Here is a 24,849-nt window from a genome sequence, read left to right as displayed (position 1 = left end):
CGAATCACTCATATCGAGTGTGAAACTCATACCACATCTTCCTTTTTATATTCTTTCAAACATTTGATCATACGTATTTTGTATTATCATCACTGTCGCTCATTGTGTCATGTAAAAGAAGTGGGGATCTTTTCCAGTGATATTCAAAGAGAACAGTTTACTCTGTGTTTCGTAATCAATTTTATCAATGGTTTTTTTCACTTGTCAAAACGAAAAAAACTGTTAAATCTATTATATATTTCCCTTTTTAATACTGCTAAATAATCGTTTCCTGATGAGTAACTTATCGAACGATCTGTTTCTTTTTCGAAGATTACGTTAACAAACTAAAAACAATAGTTATGTTCAATTTACGACAAAAAAAAAATTAGTCGGTAAAATGAGACGTGATGAAATTAATGTCAACACCACCTCCTCCAATAGTTCTACTTTCTTATTTACCTTTACTATATAAAATGTCACGGTGGTTATTGACATTGAGTTGAAGGTTATTGTTGTTCCTACTCGTAAACTATAACTTTTTCCTGTCTCGTAAATATAGTTCAAAATTGTTATGTTTTACATTTCAAAGCATATATGAAGGCAAAAATAGACAGAAAAAGAAAAAAGAAAAAAAATTGGGAAAATTGAAATCATTCGTCTATTTTTCATTATAGTTTAAACTTTTTCTGAACATACATCATATCAATATTAAAAAACTCACGTAAATTAACAGAGACATTTACTTAGTAAGTATACTTTAGTACTTAGTTTGACGTTTGTAGGAAATAATGTTAACGTCTACGATGAGTTGGTCTCATTGTGTCTAAACTAGGGGGTCCGAACATTTGAGCGCACACGTACGACTCGGGATTTGACACATCCCCTTTCATATTTAAGCATGAACATTTACCCATTTACATATTTCTTAGGAAAATGACAACTCCTTTATATATATATATATTTCCTAGCTAACATGCCATCTTCACGGTGGGTATGGTTGTCCTGCGAGAGAACGTACTGTGCTGGTGATTCGGTCCTGACGGGTGCTGGTGATAGATGAAAAATGTAAACAAAGACGAAAATGATGTTTTTGACGTTTTCACTCATAAAAAATGGAAGAAAACAGTTGAGATTTTTCAATTTCGTTTCTTATGGGTTCATATATAAACCATTAAAAAAATGACCCTCTAAACTGTTTCAGTAAGCGTAACACAAAAATGCTCATTTTCAGAAAATCTCGAACTGAAAAAATAAAACAAAAATGCTCATAGAGTCCGCTTTCTATACCGCAATCCACACGACAAAACAATTTTGTGAAAAAACATTGCAATTTATTAAAATTTAGCATTTTCTCAATTTATTCATGTCCTGATACTGTGCTGGTGGGTCCTGTCATTGTGCTGGTGGGTCCTGATACGGTGCTGGTGATTTTGAATAAGAAGTTGGTCATATTTAAAACAAATGTTACAAAATCAATAAAACTAGTCAGATAATTGTTGCCAACAGGATCTATGACTCCTATTTTAGCTCATGTGCATCCATTTGGCTGTTTAATATGTGTTTTCAAATGATCTGAACTTGTATTACATAATAACATAAAAGGGCAACATCTTTCGTCCAATATCAGATAACAATATATAGTATCTAAAATAAGTTAAAAATTCCACAATACTATATAATTCATTTTATGTGTCAATTTGTTCGAAAAAAGTCGAAAAGAAGAGACTTTTTTTAATGTCATGATTTATATGTCGCTTTCTAGATCTATGCTTAGCATTTATTTCAGATGACATGGACTCCTCACACTGATGACCCTGTTGCCTTTCATAACTTTATCCGCGTATACATATATTAATAGATAAACAAAAGGCTGCATGCAACACGAATTTTTGTATTTAAAATGATTCGTTGTAACGAGAATATTTGTGGTGAATGGAAACTGTAAGGGTCACAATCTTAAATTGCTTATAAATGTTGCTGGAACCAGTTTCGTTATCTGATCTGAATTTTCTGAAATGTGCAAGATAGATAGACATTTTGATTTTTTTTTTACTCGGTAATGAACCATTGTGTTGATCCCATGCTAAACATAACAAAAATCTCTATACAAAGGTCTGTGAATTTTCTACAAAAATAGTGATATTATTTTCACTAAATTCTCTTTTTCTACAAAATACAATAATGAACTAAAAATAATAATGCTTTGCAAGAAGTTTCCCCTTGATATATGTACAAAATTATATCTCTATTATTCATTGTCTGTGCTGTTTTGATATTATTGCAGTTTGCACATTTCGGAATTGACAGGCTACAGGAGGGGTCATAAACCGTACTCGAAAAGATAAAATATTGATATAAGTACTAAATTTGCATCTTTGAACCCCCACCCCGGCTTGTTTTTTTAGGAGCCTGGAGTGTCTAAAAATGGTCGATTACAGACAGCCGAGTACGCATTTTACTTTCCAGGCGTGTTATTGTTGATTGTTAAAGTCCTGAAAACGGATAGATGGAAACAAAAATGTTTGATATAAATGGCTTTAGATTCAGTTTTTTTTAAATATAAATCAAGGCTACATTTTAATATAATAATTCTATGAATTCACAATATAAAAAAATGCAGAAAAAAAATGAATGAAGTGAAATGTCTTAGTAAGGAGTCATTACTACAGAGATGGTGTGTTTGACACACAAAACTTAAAAGCTTAGTGATACTACCAATATTAAAATAAAAGTGTATTTTAGTTGGGTATTTTTTCCATTTACTCATTTTCAATTATAATCAAGGCACATTTTATTTTTATTCATGAAAAATATTTATATATAGAAAGGAAGGACACATTGTTCACTTCCTCCCCCGTAATTCTTTATCAAAAATATTTATTTTGAAATGAAAAAAAGCTAAGAAATCTTAATTTTATTAGTGTTCTCTAGGTTATCTCGTCTTCATTCTCTGACATATTCTAGCCTGCCCTTTCATAAAATAGTGATTTTTTTTAGTGTTCTATCGAACTTTCGAAAAAAAAATACCTGATAACCGTTTAAACAAAAAAAAATTGTATGAAAAATCTTACAGCAAGTGATTCTTAATAGCTATAAGATACATTTTTCTTTTACAATACAACTTTAAAATCTTACGGGAAACTATTCCAAGCTTTCACTGTAACCTCGCTCTTACTTATCCCCATCCCTCCCCCACCCCACCCCACCCCAAAAAAACCACACCAAACAAACAAACCCGCAATACTATTGTCATTCTTATAGTCAGCACTCAAGTGTTCACAAACAAATGTGTTTAAAGCTGCTAAATACATGATTCAAACGCTCAGAAAGTCCTTTGTTCTATATTTTTGCTCTCTATTTTTATGCAAAACCTTTTACATTTTTATTTTATGGGTTATTGTTGAAGGTCGTACGATGACGTATGGTTGTTAACAGTCACATACTTCCTTTGGTTTCTTATGGAAATTTGTCCATTGACAACAAACATACCACATCATCTACTTTATATAAGTATTGTATAAATTACAACGTATTTTGGTGATCTTGCGAAATGATCGTTATCCCGAAAATCGTAAACATATGTTCTTATCTTAAAAGAGGGCAAGAAGGGTTCCATTAACAGGCCAATAAATAAGATTACAGTTAGTTTAAAAAAAAAAATAAAAAAATAGTTGTATTGTTTCTCTCATAATAACAGTAAACAGATTCACAACAATGTCAATTTCAAGAAAGCAGACAACAGCTAATAAGTCAATAACAGTACAGCATCAATGATCTTGAATATATGCCACTTTTAACTAAAATATAAAAGCACAGAACCAGGACCGTTTTTCTTATCACCAGCACAGCGTCAGGACAATTCCGTTTAACGAACTTGCACGACTTTTGCAATATAATATTGTTGTAATATACTTTGCATGGTACTTATGACACATCAGAGAAAAATTAAGCAACAAAACAGTCGTTTTATTGCCGTTCTGATACAATGTAAACAAACCCACCAGCACAGAATCAGGACCCACCAGCACCCGTCAGGACCAAATCACCAGCACAGTACGTTCTCTCGCAGGACAACCATACCCACCGTGATCTTATTATGACGTTAACCACAGGGGTTCATTTATATTGTTAAATACAAATATCCCAGCACAGTTTTTAAGAACATCTTATCAGAAGGTGAACATGTATGACCCATTGACATATACTTCTACCCCCTGATATGTCACCTCTGAGAAATTGAACCCCATTGATATATTTGACATTCCAAAAAGGTGACCCATACATCATCACTTCTGTGTAACTTTTATATAAGGAAGAGAAACCTATACTGCATAGACAGATATTTTAGGCCCAGAAATTGGAGCGTACAACACCTTCTTTTTTTGGTTTTGAATGGGAAAATTGTTTGAAAGACCAATATCAGAACCAATTGTAAAACCAAGGTAAAAACCTGATGAAAATGCTGCGCTTATAAGATCCAAGAAAATCACATAAAACAACTAACAAAACAATTATAAAAATATAAACAAAATGTACCATTATAAGAATACTCGCCTAGGCATCCAGCATTATACCTACTTTACCAGCTTATTGAGCATACATATCTCAACTCATACTCATTATCGATATTCAAGCCATTAAAACAGCTACGTAGATTTTGTACTTTATGGCATTAGTGTCTGACCACAAACTAATGAGTCAGGGTTAAAGATTTCAATTTCTTCTGAACTTGTAAGGACGCTGGGATATTGATATGCAAAGGTGCATATTTGATATGGAAACCTGTCCATGTTGTTGAAGTACCGTATTTTGATTTATCAAATATAAAAGATAGACCAAAAGTATATATACTGCATGTAATCAAATATAATGTATTTATGATTAAAACATGCACAATAAAGTACATTGGTCGGTAAACTATCTGAAAAAGAAAACGAAATGTTTCAAAAAAATGGACAAGTTGCATAATGTACAAGCCTAGCTTTCAAAAATATAATAAAAACACAACCGATGATTTCACCCACAATATTTGTAATTAACCATTAATGGCTGTCACATTAAAGTCAAATTATGCAAATTTATGTAAAACAAGTGGTAATAAATCGATCAGACAAAGAAATATGTGTAAGAAATAAATTTGTCGTCAAAATATAGAAACTTTAAATCTATTATTAGAAATGTTTTCAATATTTCATAAATACCTTTCATATTACGAAAATACATGACATTTTACTTTCTGTGACTCTGACAAAGCGAAATGTGTCGACTATATAAACAGTGTCACTCTTTGAAATTTCAAATAAAGCCGAAATCTTACTGAGAACAGCAATTGTAGACATTTATTGTTTTGCAGTTAAACTTCAATTAAGGTATGCAATGTCTCTTTAATACTACTTTGTAAGATGCAGATGTAATGTATTGATTTATTAGATCTTCAGCTGTGTTTTCATGTCATTGTTCTTAATCTTTTCTATATCATAGTGGTTTATTTTTACAATTAGATTTTTTATGGATAGCAATCGGATTAATGAATTATATGGTCTTTTTGCGTATTTAAAAAAAAAATTCTTTCTAACTCTGGATCCGATGGATATGCACAATGAAGGTTGTATGGGAAATATTCAGTGTTACATAGTGCACATATATATCAATACATTTGTTGGCCATAAATATATTTCTTTTGATTTCAGACGAAAATATAAAACAGTCAAAGAATGTTCATTTATAACTATGGTGTCCAGAACGCACTGTATTGGATACCTGTATACATTGTAATGACTGTTACAAAGATTACCTGTCACCCTGTCGGTAAGTTTGACATTATCATTATAAAGGCATTCAAAACATGTTTCAGGGGTTGCCGTTTGTTGATGTCGTTCATAAATGTTTTCGTTTCTCGTTTTTATATAGATTAAACCGTTGGTTTTCCTGTTTGAATTAGTTTACACTACTTATTATTTGGGTCTGTTTTAGTTTGCTGTTCTGTGTGAGTAAATGCTCCGTGTTAAAGACCGTACTTTGACCTATAATTGTTTACGTTTACAAATTGTGAATTGGGTGGAGAGTTGTCTCATTGGCACTTATACCACATCTTCTTATGTCGATTCGTTACTTTACACACAGTTGTCACTGAGAAGTATGAACAATGTAAAATTAAAAGATTGCATTGCATTATTGATAATAAAATAAAAAACTGATTGTCTATCTAATATCCACTGAAACCAAAGACAGTGGCATCCCTGATGGTATAACCTGTAGGTTACTGTAAATATTTACTTATAATAGTGTATATTCAGCTTTAAAAACTCCGACACAATAAAATTCGAACAATTCAGAAGTTACTTGGGAAAATAATTATGTTATGGAGAGTTGGTACTCATACCACACACATCTTCTTATATCTACGAAGATGATATAAGTTTAGTTATTTCCATAATGATCTATGAATCTTATTTTTTGTCACTATATCAAATTAATTAATATCATAAAACATTCAGATTATTTTATGTTTTATTTCAGGTCTTAACACACACCAACAGTTCCAAAGTCGGAGTCATCATTATGAACACAGTTTTGAAAGCGTGGCAAACATAGACACAAATACTGTCAGTCCAAAGATTGCCACAATTGCCAAACGTAACCCTGCATTAATGAGAATCCTTAAGCGACAAAAATCTCCAACAAGAGATAGCTATATTTTACTGAGAACTTCCTTTAAACCATCGTCACCTTTCATGTCATTTCAAAAACACTTTTCTGGTATGAATGATATTTTCCGTACATTTAACCTTAAACAGTCGCCTTTTATTCTACCAAAAAACCTTCCGAATCAACAAATCAAAACATTTATCCGCCAAAAAAGCGTGTCTCTAATGAATAAAGGCACGCATCATTTACCAACAGACACAGCTAGTAGTGATCGGTATCAAATTAAGGACGTACATTGGTATGGTCCTAAATTAGAGAAAACCGCTAAAATGTCTCAACAAACACAAAAAGAAACGTTAAACAAATCTAGTCATCCCTTATCGACGAACAGCCAAAGTATTGGTACCAAATACTACTCAGAAGAAAAGAATAGTTCTCCTGTTGACAACCAATATTACTCTGAAGTGAAAAGTTCTCCTGTTAACAAACAATACCACAACAACGCCAATAACTCCCCTCAAGGTTTTGAAAGAAGTTTGACCAATACAAAACAGTTTGCCACACAAGGTCCATCTGTTAACAGTTATGGAAACTTCGGAATGTGGGAAAACCAAGGTACGACAGGATTTGTAGATCGTTTTACCGCCAAGAACAATAACGATGGTTATGGTCCTTCGAGGAAGCAACAACACAACAAAGGCATACACCACGCTAGTAACAACGCCGATATTAAACATAGTGGGAAAATACCAAATTATACACAGAAGAAGGAAGCTAATAACAAAAACAGTTATTCAATGTCTGTGAAGAAGACTGAAGATACTGGATATACAGAACCGACATTCAGCAAAAGTGCAAACATGGCGAATACACAAATACAATCGGATACGAAAATAAACTCATTGGACCATAACAGCAATCTAAACAACCAGTTGCATAAAAATAATAATTATAGAGACGACAGTAGATATTTTCAACACGGAAGAGAGGATGACGTAAGCATTGACCACAGGAGACAGTCAAATCAAAACAGTGACATCACTAAACGCATACAGCATCAGACAATAAGACGAAATGGAATTGAGAATGGCATGGAGAGAAGACAAATTCAACAGACGAAACAAAACATTGGTGGTGCTGAATATGAACAACAATCATTCAGAAGTAATGACCAAGGGAACGATAGAGCAGGCAAAGGTATAGCACAACAAACGATCCAATATGATGGCCAAAGACATAATTTAGCAAGCAGTGGTATACAAGAATTACTACAGGCTGAAAGTAGACTTTTTAACCATCAGTCTAACCAGAATGTGGGACTAAATAATATGGAGAAAAATGCTAACAATGAGTTCTCAAGAGCCTCTGGCAGTCAGACAAATTATATTCAGCAACACGCAAAGTCTGATGGACATTCATATGGTGCAATAAACAAACAACAGTTTAAACAAACTGGTGAACAATCAGATCACGTGCAACAAACGACCAAAACTGGTGATATTCATTATGGTTCTATTGATTTACCACAGAAAACAAATACCGTCGATGGTAGTTCAGGATACATCCATCAAAATCGTGGCAGTAACTATGGTATCACAAATGATGGCGTACAGTTATCGAACCCACAATTTTATACTGCCACCAATAACTATGGTGGCTCAAAGAAGGGCGTACAAAAGTACACAACAGACAGTGATGCAGGATATCAACACCAACCAACTCAGACTGGAGGTGCAAACAATAATTATGCTTTGACAAATTCTGAGTTTCTCCTGGCAATAGCTGGTGATACTAATGCATTGAACGCTCCACGAACTACACAAATTGACGGGAATAAGTATGGTCCGAAAAATGCAAGAATAAGCAAATCGACAGAAACTGTAACAAATATAGGTTATGCTACTTCAGTAGTTCAGTCCGCGCCCAAAAATCATCATGAAAGGAATGCTGGGCTTCCCAAATCAGAAAAATATGGCGAAAACAACTTTTTCATATCTGATACAAAGCCGTCGAATCAACATAGAGGTTCAGCGGGATATAATAATGAACACCATGTAATCATACCTAATTCACTCAATACGTTTGAAAACGTAAAAAATAAAGGAGGATATTATAACTTGAGACAATCAAAACAGCAGCTTGATAGGTACGGGTCTGATTTGAATGAAAACACCAAAACAGATAGCGCAACCATTGGAATTTCGCAGGTATCACAAAATGCCGATAACTATTCTGCTGCTAAGCATATTGGTATAGAAAATATACAACATCAATCAAGTGCTAATACTGAAAAAACTGTAAAAAATAACTTCGATTTTTCTGAAGGTATTAATAGTTACGACAGTAAACAATCAGAGGTCATCAAAAATAGAAGACAACAACAAGTACAAGTACAAGACAGTTATGGCAGCTCAGAACTCATGGGTAATGAAAATATGAATGGACAAACTAAACTGCAGTTAGTAGAAACTAGTCCGTTACAACAAACTTTAGGCCAAACAAGTCAGGAACAGGAAAGTGGTGTATTTAAAGAACACAAAGTAATGTACGCTAGTAATATGCACGCACCTATCTCAACAAAGAAACCAGGAAATGATTACATCACATCAAAACATTCTGAAAGTACTAACGGTTATGTTAACAGCAATTTCAAACATCGTATTCAATCTCCAATGAGAGCTATCAGTAAAGGTGATTCTAGTTACAAACAAATCAATGAAAAACCCCACAACGGTGCTCAGATGCCAGGAGCTGTTCTAAAAGATATTGTAGAATCACATGAGGTTAAAAGAATATATGGAAAAGCAATAGAAAAAGTTAATCCGACAGAAGTATATGGTACAAAGCGGGAAAATGTAGAGCCAACAGGTACATATAGACAGACCGAAAATGTCAACCATTCAGGAAACAAATACGGTTTTAACATAGAAAGTACAAGAGCGACAGAAGTATACAGTACTAGGATGGAAAAGTCCAACCCGACAGGAACGTATAAGGCGAAGTTGGACAAACCAAAACAGTTAGAAGTATATAGACTGAATAAAGACACTGTTAAGCCCACAGTTGCAGAGCATACTGTGATGAAACTAAGTAGCCCGTCAACTTACACAGCAGAAGAGACCAATACCAATAGATTTACAAGTACCGGTTCACTTTACCAAGGACAGGTCTTCTCTGCTCCTACTATGGCGTCTCGGTATTGATTCTGCAAACAGGCCTTTTTGTTAATTTTAATGATAATCCATATTTAAAAAGACAGTTTTCAAAGCCCAAAGTCTGTGATATTTGTTTTGTTTTGTTAATATATAAAGTTAACTCTATTTATCCGTTTCATGTATATTGTATATACTCACATGCTATGTCATATGTGTTGTCATAATGTTATTTATTATATATTGTTTTCATTGTAGTTGCATAGTTACAATTTGCTGTTAATTAAACCTATTCTAATTTATTTGTTTTCTCTTTCACCCGACCATTCAGCAATGCTGAACAGAAAACAGACACTCAAATAAAAGACATATATTAGATCCATCAATTAAATGCCTAAATAGCGTTGACATCCGAAATGCATTATCAACAATGCACATGTTATGCAACTGGAACAGACTTAACAAATGTCAATTCTAAAACCTCATTCGTTGCCTTTTATTATACGATTTTATTTCTCTATGATAAATCCACCCATAAAGGATTGAATGATTGAACGTACTCGGACCGAATTCCTATCCCGACAGGTACATGGTTAGATTAACATTTACCCTTACGTAGAATCGTGCATTTAAAGTTCTTCTAAAAAGAGCAAAGACACACAGAAGGGCATATAGACATAGCACGTACATAAGCAAAAATAAAAGACAAGAATACAAAAATTATCATTGAACAATAACACAATGCCGCAGAGCCACGTTATATATGTCTCAAATAAACACAAAGTCATATATAGGCAAATCACATGATCACAAATGAAGAGCCTCAAATGAAAGATAAGAATACAAAAATTATTTTAACAATAACACAATGACGGGATGCATGAGTGCAGAGTTACGTCAAATCGATACCATCAAAACAGAACAGTTAACGAAAAATAAAAAGATACTATAACACGTACGTTATCAAGATGGTAATTTTTAAACAACGTAAGTACGCAGAATCTATATTTCAAGACTATTGTGTGTTATTTGTGAAATTGATATGGAATATTTTGTAACAATGTTTTGGTATCGTTCAATGAACTTTTTAAAAAAAAAAGGACGATAAGTTCTTTGACATACACCTGGTTCATCAACTTTCTGATCAGACACTGGTGACGTTTTACAAAGTCTGAGTAGGGGCTGCATCTCTTGAATCAGTACCGAAAAAGTTGGGAAATATTGGACGACCCATTGATTGAACAACAAAAGTATAATCATGATTATAGAACCTAGTCCTCTATTTAAAAATACAATTAGTTTATCAATGAGATAACCATAGAATGCGAACAACTTCTTTCGATAAAATTACTGTTAATTATAAATGCATATTTGTGAATAAATTAAATCATTAAAAATAAATCAAAGTTTTGACCTTTTTCGAACGAATGAATGGCTATAAGAAGGACATCAATTGCATTAAATAGTGTTTCTTGATGTCTTCATAAAAAATAAAACCAAATGTATACCATAGTTTGTGGATATAAATCTGAATAAGAGGACACAGTTAGTCCCGTCAGACTAGTGATAACTATTAATTAAAGGTAACGTAGTTTAATCAATAATCATGCAAACATCTAGTAACTAGTTATTGCTATGAATACATGCCCAGAGAGTGTCTTCTTTTAAAGGTATTTTCTGGAGGACCTAGTCATTATTACAAACTGTCTTTTCAGGCACTGCCTATATCCGTGTACGGAATAACTTTTAGGAAAGAGATAATTAATGATAGAAACTGATTCATTTGATATCATACTCTTTGACTTTTAATGATTTAGCCTTTGTTTGCAGCAGAAAATAGCAGATGCAGATATGATAAGGATGTTGAAAGGGAACAAAAAAAGCAAAATCACAAAAATACTGAACTCCGAGGAAAATTCAATTGGAAAGTCCCTAACCACATGGCAAAATCAAATAACGAAACACATCAAAAACGAATGGAAATATAGACAACGCCGTTTAGAGTTTGACATGTTGTTTGGGGGCCAGGCGCGCCGCGGACCCATGCACCCGAAATTCGCGTCTGAATAGGTTGAAATGTATACACCGATCTTCAGTATTATAGTTATTTATATTTTATTATGTCATGCAATATAATTTAGGCACTGGCTACGATTACATGGAAATGTATCAATAATAAAATAAATATTATTACCTTGGAGGCGAATTACCTGGTTGGGTAAGGAACCGATTAATTATGAATGAAGCAATAATATTTCAATGTGTCTTTACTCACAACGGTTACATTGCGTTATTGTTAAAATAATGCACAGCCTGAAATGTACTGGAACTAGTAAGTTTATAATATTGCATGCAATTTTTACTTTTTTTACTTTTAGTTTACAAGCGATGCAGAAATGTGTACGTCTTTATAACACTATCTCTATTTGAAATTAAAGAAACTTTCAATTAATGTATGTTTTTCATTCTTGCAATGTTTATATGTCTTTCAATTGGAAGCAAGTGAGGTTGTTTCATGTTGTCTTTAGATATGATTTCCATGATTGCCGTCCATCATAATTTTATTTTATTTTTTATGTAACCGTAGGCCAAATAATCATGACGTCTTGAAAGGTTATTATATTTTTTTTCTTTGACGCCTTACGTGGAAGTAAGACGTCAACGAAAATGAATATAATAGCCTTTCAAGACGTCATATTTACGGGACTAATGTAAACGTAGCCCAGTGCTTATAAGATAAGATAAGATAAAGATATTTTATTTCCTAATCATAGGGCTCATAACAAGCATTTAATCACACAAAGTAAAAATAAAAAGCCTTTCTCTCCCACTTGCATACACTCACACATACAACTATCGTTCTGATTAAGAATGATTGATTTAACAGTACAACATGTAAATGAAAAAAATAGAATACATATAAAAATACCAATACAAATGTATTTTTTTATGAGGAGAGTCAGTTGCCTACATTGTATATATATGGAACGAAGGATAACTCTTAATTACTGCCCAGAAAAGAACAATTTAAGTATATAATGTAAATTATAATGAACTGGTGAAGACTATAAATAAGTTTGATAAGTTTCAGTTAAGCAAATACTTAGTTTCTCAATGTGTAAAATGAGGATAGCAATTCACATAATTTAGAGTTAACATGAAGGCTATCGTTTGACATAAACCAAATAAGCAGATTACTATCAGATATTTGGGAGAGATATGGGTATTTTGCAAAGAGTTCATCCAGAAAGGTTTTTCTTTCCTTATTATAAAGAGTACATTTAAATAAAAAATGTTCTTCGTCTTCAACCAAGTTCATTGAACAAAACTGGCATGTTCTCTCTGATCTTGGCAGTGTAATATTTTTTCCATGGTCATCAATTTTTCGTTCGTAACGGCCTCTCTCTATGTGGAGACAATGATTACTTATTCTAAATCTAGTTATTATGACTCTCTTGTCTCTGTTTTTAATATTGAAGTAATCTTCAAAAGTGAAATTATGTTTAAATTTAAAGTAGTTGCTCAATTTACTGTGCTCATCTTTTTTAATAAAGTCTTTTTGATGGCTCCAATATGTTAAAAAAATCAGTTTTGATACATTTTCTCTGAGCATTTTCTAAGTAAAATTTTGAATTTATTTTTACTGAGTTTTTTTTTAGAAAGTGCTAAGTTTAAACCAAGTTTTTCACTAAAAAAACTTTATGTTTGCATACCACGATTGATTAGCCACAGCTTTAACAGAGAAGCTTTCAATATAAGCATCACTTTAACTTATTTTAAGAGATCAGTGGGCGCTCGAGTTTTCAAGGCGGTGCCAATACATATAAACATTTGAATTACTATGTTAATATATAAAGGAAATCTTCCTAGCTCTGATATAAGCAGGGGCGGATGCAGGAATTTTCGAAAGGGGGGGTGCTAACCCAGGGCAAAAGGGGGGGGGGGTGCAAAACATATGTCCCGATACAAATGCATTGATCGGCAAAAATAAAGGGGGGTGCGCACCCCCGGACCCCCCCCCCCCCCCTCTGGATCCGCCACTGTATAAGTCCAATATTTGTGCAATTTTTGGAGACACCAAGTACATATTTGCAAAATTTAAGATTTAATTTATCAGGTTCACAATCTTTGAAGATTTCAAAAAGATGCATGGCTCTTCTGTTTGGAGTCAAATTTAACATACCCCATATTTCACAGCCATAGATTTTTAGTGGCGGATCCAGCCACAGACGGATGGCCAGGGGTCGGCGGGCCCTGGGCCCAGGGCTCCCCTTGCGTGGGAGAAATTTGGTTGATCATATAGGGAATCACTGAACCATGATTTGCCCCCCCCCCCCCCTTTATGAAAAGTTCTGGATCCGCCACTGCAGTTGCGGGGTTCCGGTTACGGGTATGGTTTTTTTTTTACGATCAATGAACATTAAATGGCCCGGGTCATATGGTTTAAACCCCCTTCATCCTAGGTTGGGACCCCCAACCTCTTTGAAAAAAAAGACTGGATCCCGCCCCTTGTATTTACAACAACAAAAAAGAAGAGCTCCTATAGCACGAAAATGATTCTATGAATTTAGCAACACCTGTATAACGTATTTTCCGCGGGAAAACTGGGACAAATGTACTTTTTGAAGAGGACAAAACCACGATTTTAGTTACACCTTTAATTAATTTATTAAGACACTTAAGTTATTATTTACACTGAATGATTTAGCCATAAAACTGGAAACAAAGAAATGAAAACTTCAATCAAATTAATGCATACATATGATAGTTCAACAAATTATGATTACAAATTCAGTTCTAAAAATAGAAAAAGGAAGTAAGTATTTAAAAACGAAACCGAAAGCTGGATTTCCCCTAGAAAATTTCCAGACGATCTAAGAATTCATGTAGTTTTGGTTTGATCTTTTGATTTTTTTTAACTCGATGCAATGTAAGATTTCTATATGTAAATGAAATTTGTATCTTCCAATATTATAATCAGAAACTGATTTTCAATCTCATTTATTTCATGTGACAATTAAGCTTCAAAAACCAAACACATCATGTTGACATGCAAAGGAAAAACCCAAGTATTTGTCAAATCTATGTATGTGTTCTCAACTTGTTGCTATTTAGGGCCTTATTAACCCCTATCTGTACATTGTTGAAGTGGAATTCTCATCTTGTTTAATTGGAAAGTCAGAATTAGGAAATCTACTTTCCTTATAACATGTCTAAAAATAGAGCTTTGCATCTTCTATCTGATCTGGGTCCATGTTTAAACGGATTGTCACTTATGCCTGTCATTAGAGACCAAAATGTGTCAAAATTTTATATGGCCAATACAAATATTATTACTTATCTTTCCGCTGACATGCTGTAAAAAAAATGGGTAAGCAATATTTTATTTTACAAATATTTTTTAACTGGTTAGTACTAGGGAATCAGTCTGAATTTAACAGTGCTTGCATACCTGTCAACTGACCTGTATTCTGCGGGTGTGACCTGAGATTTTCACAATTCTGAGGGATCACCCGGGACACCAGGGTCACTGAATAATGTATGTCATGACCTGCATTTTCATTGTCACAGGTTGACAGGTATGTGCTTGTTCCAAAATGGCATAAAAAATGTTAGGGTAGGCACTAAAAATTAGGATGGTAGGGTAGGTGGAAACATGTATTATTTTTCTTTGGCCTTAACTTTAAATGTATGGAAACCAGAAGTAAAAATCCTGTATTAATTATGACAAAGGTTGTGTAGTCTGCATGCATATTGTACAAGCATAAGTAATTAAGAGCTCATTTAAAAACAAAGTTTATCTGGAATGACAACAATTTTAAATAAAACAGATGTATTTTTTCTTCAGCTGTTTTTTTCATGATTTGTAAATATGCATTTAAGTGATCTGCTATTATGAAATATATTGTCTATATTTTTGTAGAAAAAGAGTTTTAAGATAAATGAAGTTTGAATATGGGAGATCAGCAATCAAAAGAGGGACTAGAAGGTAAAGTACAGGCCTCTAAAACATTGTACAAGTACTTGTTAATACAGTACAGTAATTTAACATATAGTATTAAATAACAGTGAAAATTTTAAAGTAGTAGTTAGTATTTAAGCTATTTCAAAAGTTTTTTGAAATAGAATTTAAATTTTGAATCTTTTTCTCTTACAAGTTATGTTTATGAAGTAGCTTGCAGCTGAACCATAAAAATGACAAAAACAGCTATTTGTGACTTTTGTTGCTTTTGTGTGACGTCTAAAAATTCAATAACTTGCAATTCTTCAAAATGTTTTGAAACACATTCATGGCATTAGACAATGTTAGAGTTGTTTGTTAATGACATGACATGACATGACATGACATAGACATTATATTATATTATATACCACCCCAAAACAAACAACAAACATATTGCTTACACAAATTCTTCATCCTATATTTTGATTAACATATCATATCATTACAATAAGTTTAAGATAAAGTTATTATTTATGATATTAGCAGGTTTAGTTAATTCAGAAGAGCATCCTGAAGAGAAAGTACCTTATCCACCCCAGCATAACTATAACAATGGTCATGTGTTTGACTCTGGTGGAGAATCAGATACACAAAGTAGTTCATCAAGTTCTGGAGCTAGACCAAAGTACTCAGGCCCAATGTCACCAAGGGATTCAATTACTGGTAACCATATGGGTTCACAGTCCAAAAACATGTCAGGATTTTCTGAGTCAGTACCAGACCTTTCTGAAAAGAGTGCTATAAATGACTGGAGCAGGATAAGGGATGTCAGAGAAGGGTACATGAGTAAAGATGACAATTTTACACCCCAAAGAAAAACTTTAAGATCAAATGAGAATTTTATTGGACAAAGAAGTGTAAATAACCCACACACACACATGAGTTTTATTGAATCAAATAGTCCTTCAAGAAAACAACAATATTCACAATCTCTTATGCAACAAAACATTACCTCACCAAACTCATCACAACAGGGACATACAGTGTTTCCTCACAAAAGTGTTGAAGCCAGTAAAGTAGGATTGTCTGGATCACAGCAAGTGTTTTCAAACTCTGCTTCTGTTAGAGGCAACCATAAAAGACAGTCTACGGTAGAACAGGAACCTGTTAGGGAACAGTATAGAATTAGTCAGAAACCAAAAGTTAATTCATCAAGTGTTGGTTTGAATGATATAAATGTTCAACAGGCTTGGAGTCAGGTAATGTACATAATTATACAAAAAGGAACCTGGAAACAGCAAAATAAATGAAAGTAATAGGCATGAGATTCCCTTGTGATTAAATCAAAAACTTCAAATTGAAGTAATGGGTAATCTGGGTAAACTGCTTTGCATATGTGTTGTTGTATAATTTGATAAACAGAGTTTTACATCTATATTAATATTATTAAAAAGATATAAGAAAATACTTAAAAAGGAATAACAGCACTAGACATTGCCAAAAATACCAGCACAACAGCTCACATCAACCACTATTACCTGACTTCTCCAAGAATTCAAAGGGTATACATCATTGTGACGGCCAAACCATACACAAAGTTTCCAATTGTCATCTTTAGGATTAAATGTACACTGTATGTTCTCCAAAAGACAAGTATTGTTTATTTTCTGTTTGATTCGTATTCAGGAAAGTAGTGTTAATATATAAAATCTAAAAACACAAAAGAAGATGTGGTATGATTGCCAATGACACAACTGTCCACAAGCGACCAAATGACACAGAAATTAACAACTTTAGGTCACCTTACAGCCTTCAACTATGAGCTAATCCCATACCGCATAGTCAGCTATAAAAGGCCCTGAAATGACAAAGGTAACAATTCAGACGAAAAAACTAACAGCCTTATTTTTTTCATATTTTATCTGACAATTCCTTGTTATCTACAACTGTGTACTTTGTGAATAATTGTATATTTCATATTACCAACATAATATACAATGTTATGAGGTGTAATCTTTTTATAGTTTCAGCAGATGCAACAATCACTAGAACAGTTACAACAAAGTAGTAATGAAATTCTACAGGATCTGGACAATGAAGAAAGGTATTAGTAATTAGTAATAGACCTTTTCAATATCTCTCGACACCTACAGTTGAGAACGACTAGGACAGGTAAAATGTGAGGGGTCGTCTCAAAAATTAAAAAAGGGAGATCATTATTGATTTTATTGCTTTCATTGACAATGATACAACTTTGACATAGATTTTTTAATTTATCTAAGTCACATTTCATGTTTTAAGGCAGCAACCATTTGATTTTCTGGGAGGGGGTCTATGGTTTCTTTTTCTGTGCAAACTTTTTTTTTCGCCTTTGGCGAAGAACAATCAATTTTTTTAGCGACAAATTGGAGTTAATTAGTATGTCGTTCATTATCACTGAACTAGTATATATGTTTGTTTAGGGGCTAGCTGGAGGACACCCCCGGGTGCGGGAATTTCTCGCTGAATTGAAGACCAGTAACTGTTGTTGACCTTTTGCTGTTGTCTGCTCTATGGTCGGGTTGTTGTCTATTTGGCACATTTCTCTTTTTTATTATATAACCAAAACTATTTACCGGAATTGAACATCAAAACAAAATATAGCAATGGCAGTGTATAAAAAAAATCAACACAATTTTATCAACTTCTTGTAAGAAACCAAGAGGTCATTTTCGGGAACGGGGGATGGACACTACGACGAAGGGACAAGGTATGTTGTTTTCTTGTCCAAAATGAGTTAGAAATGTTAAACAAACTCTATAGTATAAACCAGCAACTTAAAATATAAATTTAATTCCATACGCAACTATGTACCAAAAATATGCACTTCTTAAATGTTGTAACCTCGAAACGAGAAGTCAATTATATATTTTTTTCAAAATTCATCAAGGAAATCATCAAATCTGACAAGATATCTTGAAGCGGGGAAGTCCGTCGATGAAAAATAGATGTGATTTTTTCCTTCCACTTTAACAATCATTATGTGATTTTCGCTCCAGAAAATTAAATATGTACATCAACTAAGGTGAAGATCGGTGAAAAAACACCAAGTTGGTCGTGTTAACAAGTGTGATACGGACGGACGGACAGTCTTGAAAGTAATTATTTTTTACAAATTTTGAAAAAAATTATAAAACCTATTACACCAACAAATTGATCGTAACTAGCATACAGCAAATATTTGGTGAAGACTCACATAATCATTAAATTGAAGTGATGCATAATGATTGCAGTATATTTTTGTTGATCAATTCAACATGAAATTTCTTCTAAATACATACAACATAAGAAGATCATATGATAGAGATATATGTTTATTTATTTATTTATTTGGTTAATATATATTCTGAAGCTATATAGTTAAATCAGTATATAACCGCCAATCCAATATGTTACGCAATGAGAATCGTGATGTTTTTTTGTCTTTGAGACGACCCATCCATTTTACCTGTAAACTGTAGGTGTCATTAGTCGGTGTCGAGAGATATTGAAAAGGTTTAATAGTATTATAATAGATAAAAAGAAACTGAAAACTACGTTCAAACCTTTGATTGCGTTGGATAAAAACTGCAATTTTTATACGTGTGCATGTAAAACAAATTTCGTTGTAGAATTAGGGTCTAAAACAGCATAAACAACCTCACAATATAAAAAAGCAAAAAACATATTAAAGTCAACATTCAGTCCTCTAAAATAGACAAAACTGTGTCTATACAATAATTTATTTAATTGTCTGTCATACAATTTGTTTGCGTTTTCCTACTTTTGTTTGCCATAACCAAATAATATGAGACTTATTCAGATCTAATGTTTTTACCATCAAACACAAACTCTGTATCATGTTATACAATTATGTCAATTGAATATAAAAAAAGAAGATGTGGTATGATTGCCAATGAAACAACTTTCCACAAGAGACCAAATGACAGAAATTAACAACTGTAGGTCATGTACTGTGGTTTATTTTGTATGTTCAAAACCTTTTTTTTCCATTTCAGAGAAAATGAAGAATGGATATCTGTTATTAACAAGAAAGCAATAGGTAATTCAAAAGTAATGGTTATTTGTTTTGTCTTGAATTACAAACCAAATAGATTCTGAATATTTTTAAACTGTACAGATCTTTTTCACAGCCTGTATGAAATATTTTGAATGCTTAGATATATGTCTTATGAAAGTAAGGAGAAAGCCAACTGTCAGCCTCTTATGAGTATTTTCCTGTAATGAATAAGATTTATAAATGATTTAATTTTTGTTCTATTTTTAGGTATTGAAAATCGTTTACTGAGAATAGAAGAGAAGACAAAGGACGATGAATTAACACTTCAACAGCTAGCAGATCTTGTTAAAACTATTGGTGGAAAATTTGATGATATAGAAGATATTCTTAAAACACTGTCTATTCATGACGAATGTGATGATGTGAACAATGTTGAGCAGTTAAATGATGGATCAGCATCAGAGATTGAATCAGTACAGCCTGTTCCTGAAGAGGTATCCTCACTGATAGTGTCTGAACTGGTGCCTAACGGAACAGTGTCCAAACCAATGCCTGGCGAAACAGTGTCCGAACCGATAGCTGGAGGAAGTAAGGAGATACCAGGGAATGGAGAGGAAGTATTACAAGACATTAATATTGACTATACCTCTTTGCCAAATATATCCAAAGATAATAGAGGGTATAAACAAAGATGTACGGGAAGGAGTGATGACAATAGAAGACAGATAAGGAAAGATAGAAAAAATAAAAACATAAAGACAACTAGTGAAAGAGATCATGAACAGTCAGTTCAGTCTCATTCTTCTTCTTCAAATGTTAGAAAAAAAGAAACAAAGGAAGCATCTAGACCAAGTGAACAAACAAATTCACCAGCGAAACAGGCAAAGGAACAACAATCCACTACATCACATCAAACTTCTTCACCAGCAAGACAGGCGAAACAACAGCAACCAACTACATCGCATCAAAATACCTCATCAGGAAGACCTCCAGTTGTTAAAGAAAGGTATACAATATTTTTTATATCTTTTTACATTACATGTTTTATGTCAGGTACAAATATAATCTAATGACCTTTAGTAGAAAAAATAGGCAAGATGCAAAAAAACAGGAGATAAACCCAAAAGTAGAGCCTCTTTAATAATATTTTTTCCACATGTTCCAGTTACATCAATATTACCTGGCTTTGTATCCTAACAGGAGTTTTAATAAATGAAATTTATGGATACTTGAAACTGATTTTTATCTCTTATAATTAAAATTGTTAGAAACACTTTGTGGTACAAAATCATGAAAATATCAAAAATCATAACAAAACAAAATCAGATTTATAAGAAACAGAACCAAAAACATGTCAGTCCTGATTATGTAGATAAGCAAAATAACCAGTTTCTCAATACAGTACCTATGCTTCAAGTCATTTCTCCACCAGGTAAACATGGTAAATAATTATCTATACCACACGGGTACAAATCACATGTCATGAAATTAAATGGAAGTTCCTGGGGGTCATCCCCACCCCGTTCAATTTGAGAATGTACTATTATCTTGTAAACAGTCCAGATCCCCACCCCTAAACAATATAAATTCTTGTAGGGGACAATAAAACAAATGAAATGAAATAAAGGTAAGTCAGGAGGGGGTTACTCCATCCCCTCTTGCTTGAAAACTTGTAAACAGTCAACATCCCCACCCTAAATCATTTATATTCTTGTAGGGGACAATAAAACAAATGAAATGATATAAAAGGGATGTCCCTATGGGGTCACCCCACCCACTCTTGTTTGAAAACTTGTTAACGGTCAACATCCCCACCCCTAAACCATATTTATTCTTGTATGGGACAATAAAGCTAATCAAATGAAATTAAAGGGAAGTTCCTGGGGGTCGCCCCACCCCGTTCAATTTGAGAATGTGCTATTATCTTGTAAACGATCCAGATCCCCACCCCTAAACCATATATATTCTTGTAGGGGATAATAAAACAAATCAAATCAAATGAAGGTAAAGTCCCTGGGGGTCACCACACCCCTTCCTGTTTGAAAACTTGTAAATGGTGGAGATCCCTACTTGTAAGCCATATATATTCTTGTATGGGACAAAAAATCAAATCAAATGAACATGGGACCATATGAATCAGAATGGCGAGTTATGGGAGCTTTGTTTGGGAGACTTCATTACAGCATCCTGTTACAATTACTGCTTGCTATATATCTGTTAATACTGAATTAGACTAACTCTAAGCTAGAAAAGGAATGCAACTATAGAACATGTTTGATCATAAAAGTAGGCTAGGCAAAATATATTCTCAAATTGATATTTCAGAATGATCAAAGCTTGCTACATTGAAAATATTTTACTATGACCAAGATTGAAGATTTACTTCTAGGATAAAAGAGATAGGTTTCACAAATTCTGAGAATTTGCTACCTGATACATAATAATAATGAAATTGCTATATATTACAAATAGATAACTCTAGCTGATCAATATCTAGTGATTCCTTATTCTGACTCTTTGTGGAAATATTTAAAGTATCTGTCTTGATATATTGTGTAAACATCATACTCCTAAATATGGCATGTTAAAATTCTATCCTCTTCTGCTATTTAGATATACTTGTAATATAAAAATGATAAATGTCTTTGAAACGGATGTTCAAAGCAAATTATCATGATTATACTGAAATTTAAATAGGAAAGTTTTCTTTTTTTCTTTTCAGTAAACCCAGTTATAGTCTCCCTGATGATAGAGATGATTATAGAAACCTGCCTGTTCTGGCAATGGGTAAGGCAAAGAATAAAACAGTCAAATAAATGAAATATTCATTATAGAAACCTGCCTGTTCTGGCAATGGGTAAGGCAAAGAATAAAACAGTCAAATATTTATTATAGAAACTTGCCTGTTCTGGCAATGGGTAAGGCAAAGAAAATAACAGTCAAATATTCATTATAGAAATCTGCCTGTTCTGGCAATGGGTAAGGCAAAGAATAAAACAGTCAAATATTCATTATAGAAATCTGCCTGTTCTGGCAATGGGTAAGGCAAAGAATAAAACAGTCAAATATTCATTATAGAAATCTGCCTGTTCTGGCAATGGGTAAGGCAAAGAATAAAACAGTCAAATTCATTATGCATAGAAAATTGGCTGTTAGCCATTGTTTAAAGTAAAAAAACCAGTCACAAAGTCATTAAAGAGACCTTGCTTAGTCTACAGTTCTGACAAGTGGCAAGACACAGAATAAAACAAGCAAACATTTGTTATAAAAACATGGAAAAGTTAGGGTAGCGGTAAAGCAAAGACATTTAAGCAATCAAACAAATACTGAAGAAACCTAGCTAGCTTTACCATGTTTAGTATAACTTTTGCAATTATAGTCAAATCTCATTAGACTCTTCAGTTTGGAGGTCATAAGGTTTAACATTATGATGATTAAAGCGTGTTTATTGAAACTGTACACTCTTTTTTTAAGACACATCAGACTTGTTACAATTGTTTTTTAATGAAAATAGTGTGATCCCTTTTTGAAAATTATGGTTGTAAGTTTGAGTTCATGGTTATCTGATACATTTATATAAGGGAGTGAATTACTGAGATCTTCATGCCCTTTAGTAAAAATGGTGAATTGATTGAGTTATGGCAGTTTTTTGTTAATATGATCTTTATTTGTTACAGGAGAACAAGTTTTACCTTCAATGCAACAGGAGACCATTCCAAATGCTGATAAGTTTTGGATGGGATTGGTGGAAAGAGAAAAAGAAGCTGGTATTTTATTACACTTTTAATTTTAAGGGGTCCAGATATGGTTTGGAGAGTTTATGTTAGTCTATCATCCAAAAAAAAGGAGAGACAAACATTACTAACATCAACATTGAAGCATGGGGAAAATGTTTATATAGTTTGTTTGTATTGTAAAAGTTATTTCTTGCACAATTAAAGCATACCTGCCAAGTTTTCAAAATGCCCATGGCGGTTTTGCTTTCAAGATGGCTGCCATATTCCTAAAAAACCTTCAAGGGGGCTTTCAAATACAGTGTAATCTTGTTTTTTGGCTTCTTCATACTTTTATAAGCCTCAATTCATTGTTAAATTAATTGTTTTGTTAAAATTATGGACATAATTGCTCTTTAAAAATTATAATTTGGGAGTCTCCATGGGGGAAATCCCCCACAAATAGTGACAGTTGGCAGGTATGTTAAATAATTTCCTAATCTGTATTTAATTAAAAATCCAATTAAAAACTGGAGATAAAATTTCAGTTTAATGTTTTACATTGCTTCTGGTTACAAAATTACCTTCAAAATAGTCTTTTTCCATGTTGTCATGGTTGTCTGGCATATAAAGATTAATTAATATAACTAGATTGTTATGACTTCAACGTGGTCTTTGTTTTGTTTGTGAAAATGAGGCTACCCATGTCATAACTGCCGTAAGTTAACAAGACCAGATAGGTTGTTTAAAAATTAATTATAACTTTTCTTTGATGTTACCTGAAGTTTTGATTATAGTATAACTAATGGCCGTATTTGAATATAAAAAAATAAGACAACACGTGACTGAATGACGCATGGATTAAATGAGTGCGCAGCACAAGTTTAATCCATAGGGGCGTTTGTTCACAAGTTGTCTTATTTTTGATATTCAAATACGCATGTGAAATTATCGGTTTTCATCTAACTGGGAAATCCATGTCATTCATTGCAACCAATGAAATAAGTTTATTTATTGCAGCTGAGAAAGGTTCATTACCTAAAGGTGATGGAGAAGACACCTATCTTATTTTGGACACATCAGCTAGTATGGAAGGGCAGCCATTGTCAGACTTGATGAAGACTGCCAGAACATTCCTCAACGGTAATAGTAACAATGTTTTTAAGGTGGTACTCAACACTTTCACTAAAATTAATTTGGCTCGTTTAATTTTCCGAAAATTTTGACAAAGTATTTTCTTTGACCCTTTAACAAAAACATAAAAATTTTACAAATTTTGAACCAACCATTTTATCAGAAGACTTACACTGATTATATAGCAGTTTGACAAACACTTTTTTTTATCACTGAGAAGCTTAATATTCCTTGTAC

At 33.1% G+C, this 24,849-nt stretch overlaps 1 protein-coding gene and 1 long non-coding RNA gene across 2 annotated transcripts in view; both read left to right on the top strand.

Annotated features, from left to right (window-relative positions):
• Positions 1 to 14,623: 14,623 nt before the first annotated feature.
• On the top strand, positions 14,624 to 16,349 carry LOC134714926 (uncharacterized). Its single transcript, XR_010106592.1, has 3 exons — positions 14,624 to 14,712; positions 15,706 to 15,771; positions 16,270 to 16,349. It is a non-coding gene; the product is annotated as an uncharacterized LOC134714926 (long non-coding RNA).
• LOC134714925 (uncharacterized) overlaps positions 16,344 to 24,849 on the top strand; it is a 36,016-nt gene continuing 27,510 nt past the window's right edge. Inside the window, exons 1-7 of the mRNA XM_063576637.1 lie at positions 16,344 to 16,985; positions 17,751 to 17,830; positions 19,764 to 19,807; positions 20,033 to 20,771; positions 22,488 to 22,552; positions 23,443 to 23,532; positions 24,499 to 24,621. Of these exons, the coding sequence (XP_063432707.1) occupies positions 16,425 to 16,985; positions 17,751 to 17,830; positions 19,764 to 19,807; positions 20,033 to 20,771; positions 22,488 to 22,552; positions 23,443 to 23,532; positions 24,499 to 24,621 (1,702 nt within the window). The 5' untranslated portion in view covers positions 16,344 to 16,424. The remainder of the gene's footprint in view (positions 16,986 to 17,750; positions 17,831 to 19,763; positions 19,808 to 20,032; positions 20,772 to 22,487; positions 22,553 to 23,442; positions 23,533 to 24,498; positions 24,622 to 24,849) is intronic.

This window comes from Mytilus trossulus, chromosome 4 (assembly GCF_036588685.1).
Source record: "Mytilus trossulus isolate FHL-02 chromosome 4, PNRI_Mtr1.1.1.hap1, whole genome shotgun sequence".
In the NCBI taxonomy this organism is placed as follows: Eukaryota; Metazoa; Mollusca; class Bivalvia; order Mytilida; family Mytilidae; genus Mytilus; species Mytilus trossulus.
The sequence above is the reverse complement of the archived record's forward strand: the minus strand, read 5'-3'. Positions and strand labels throughout refer to the sequence as shown.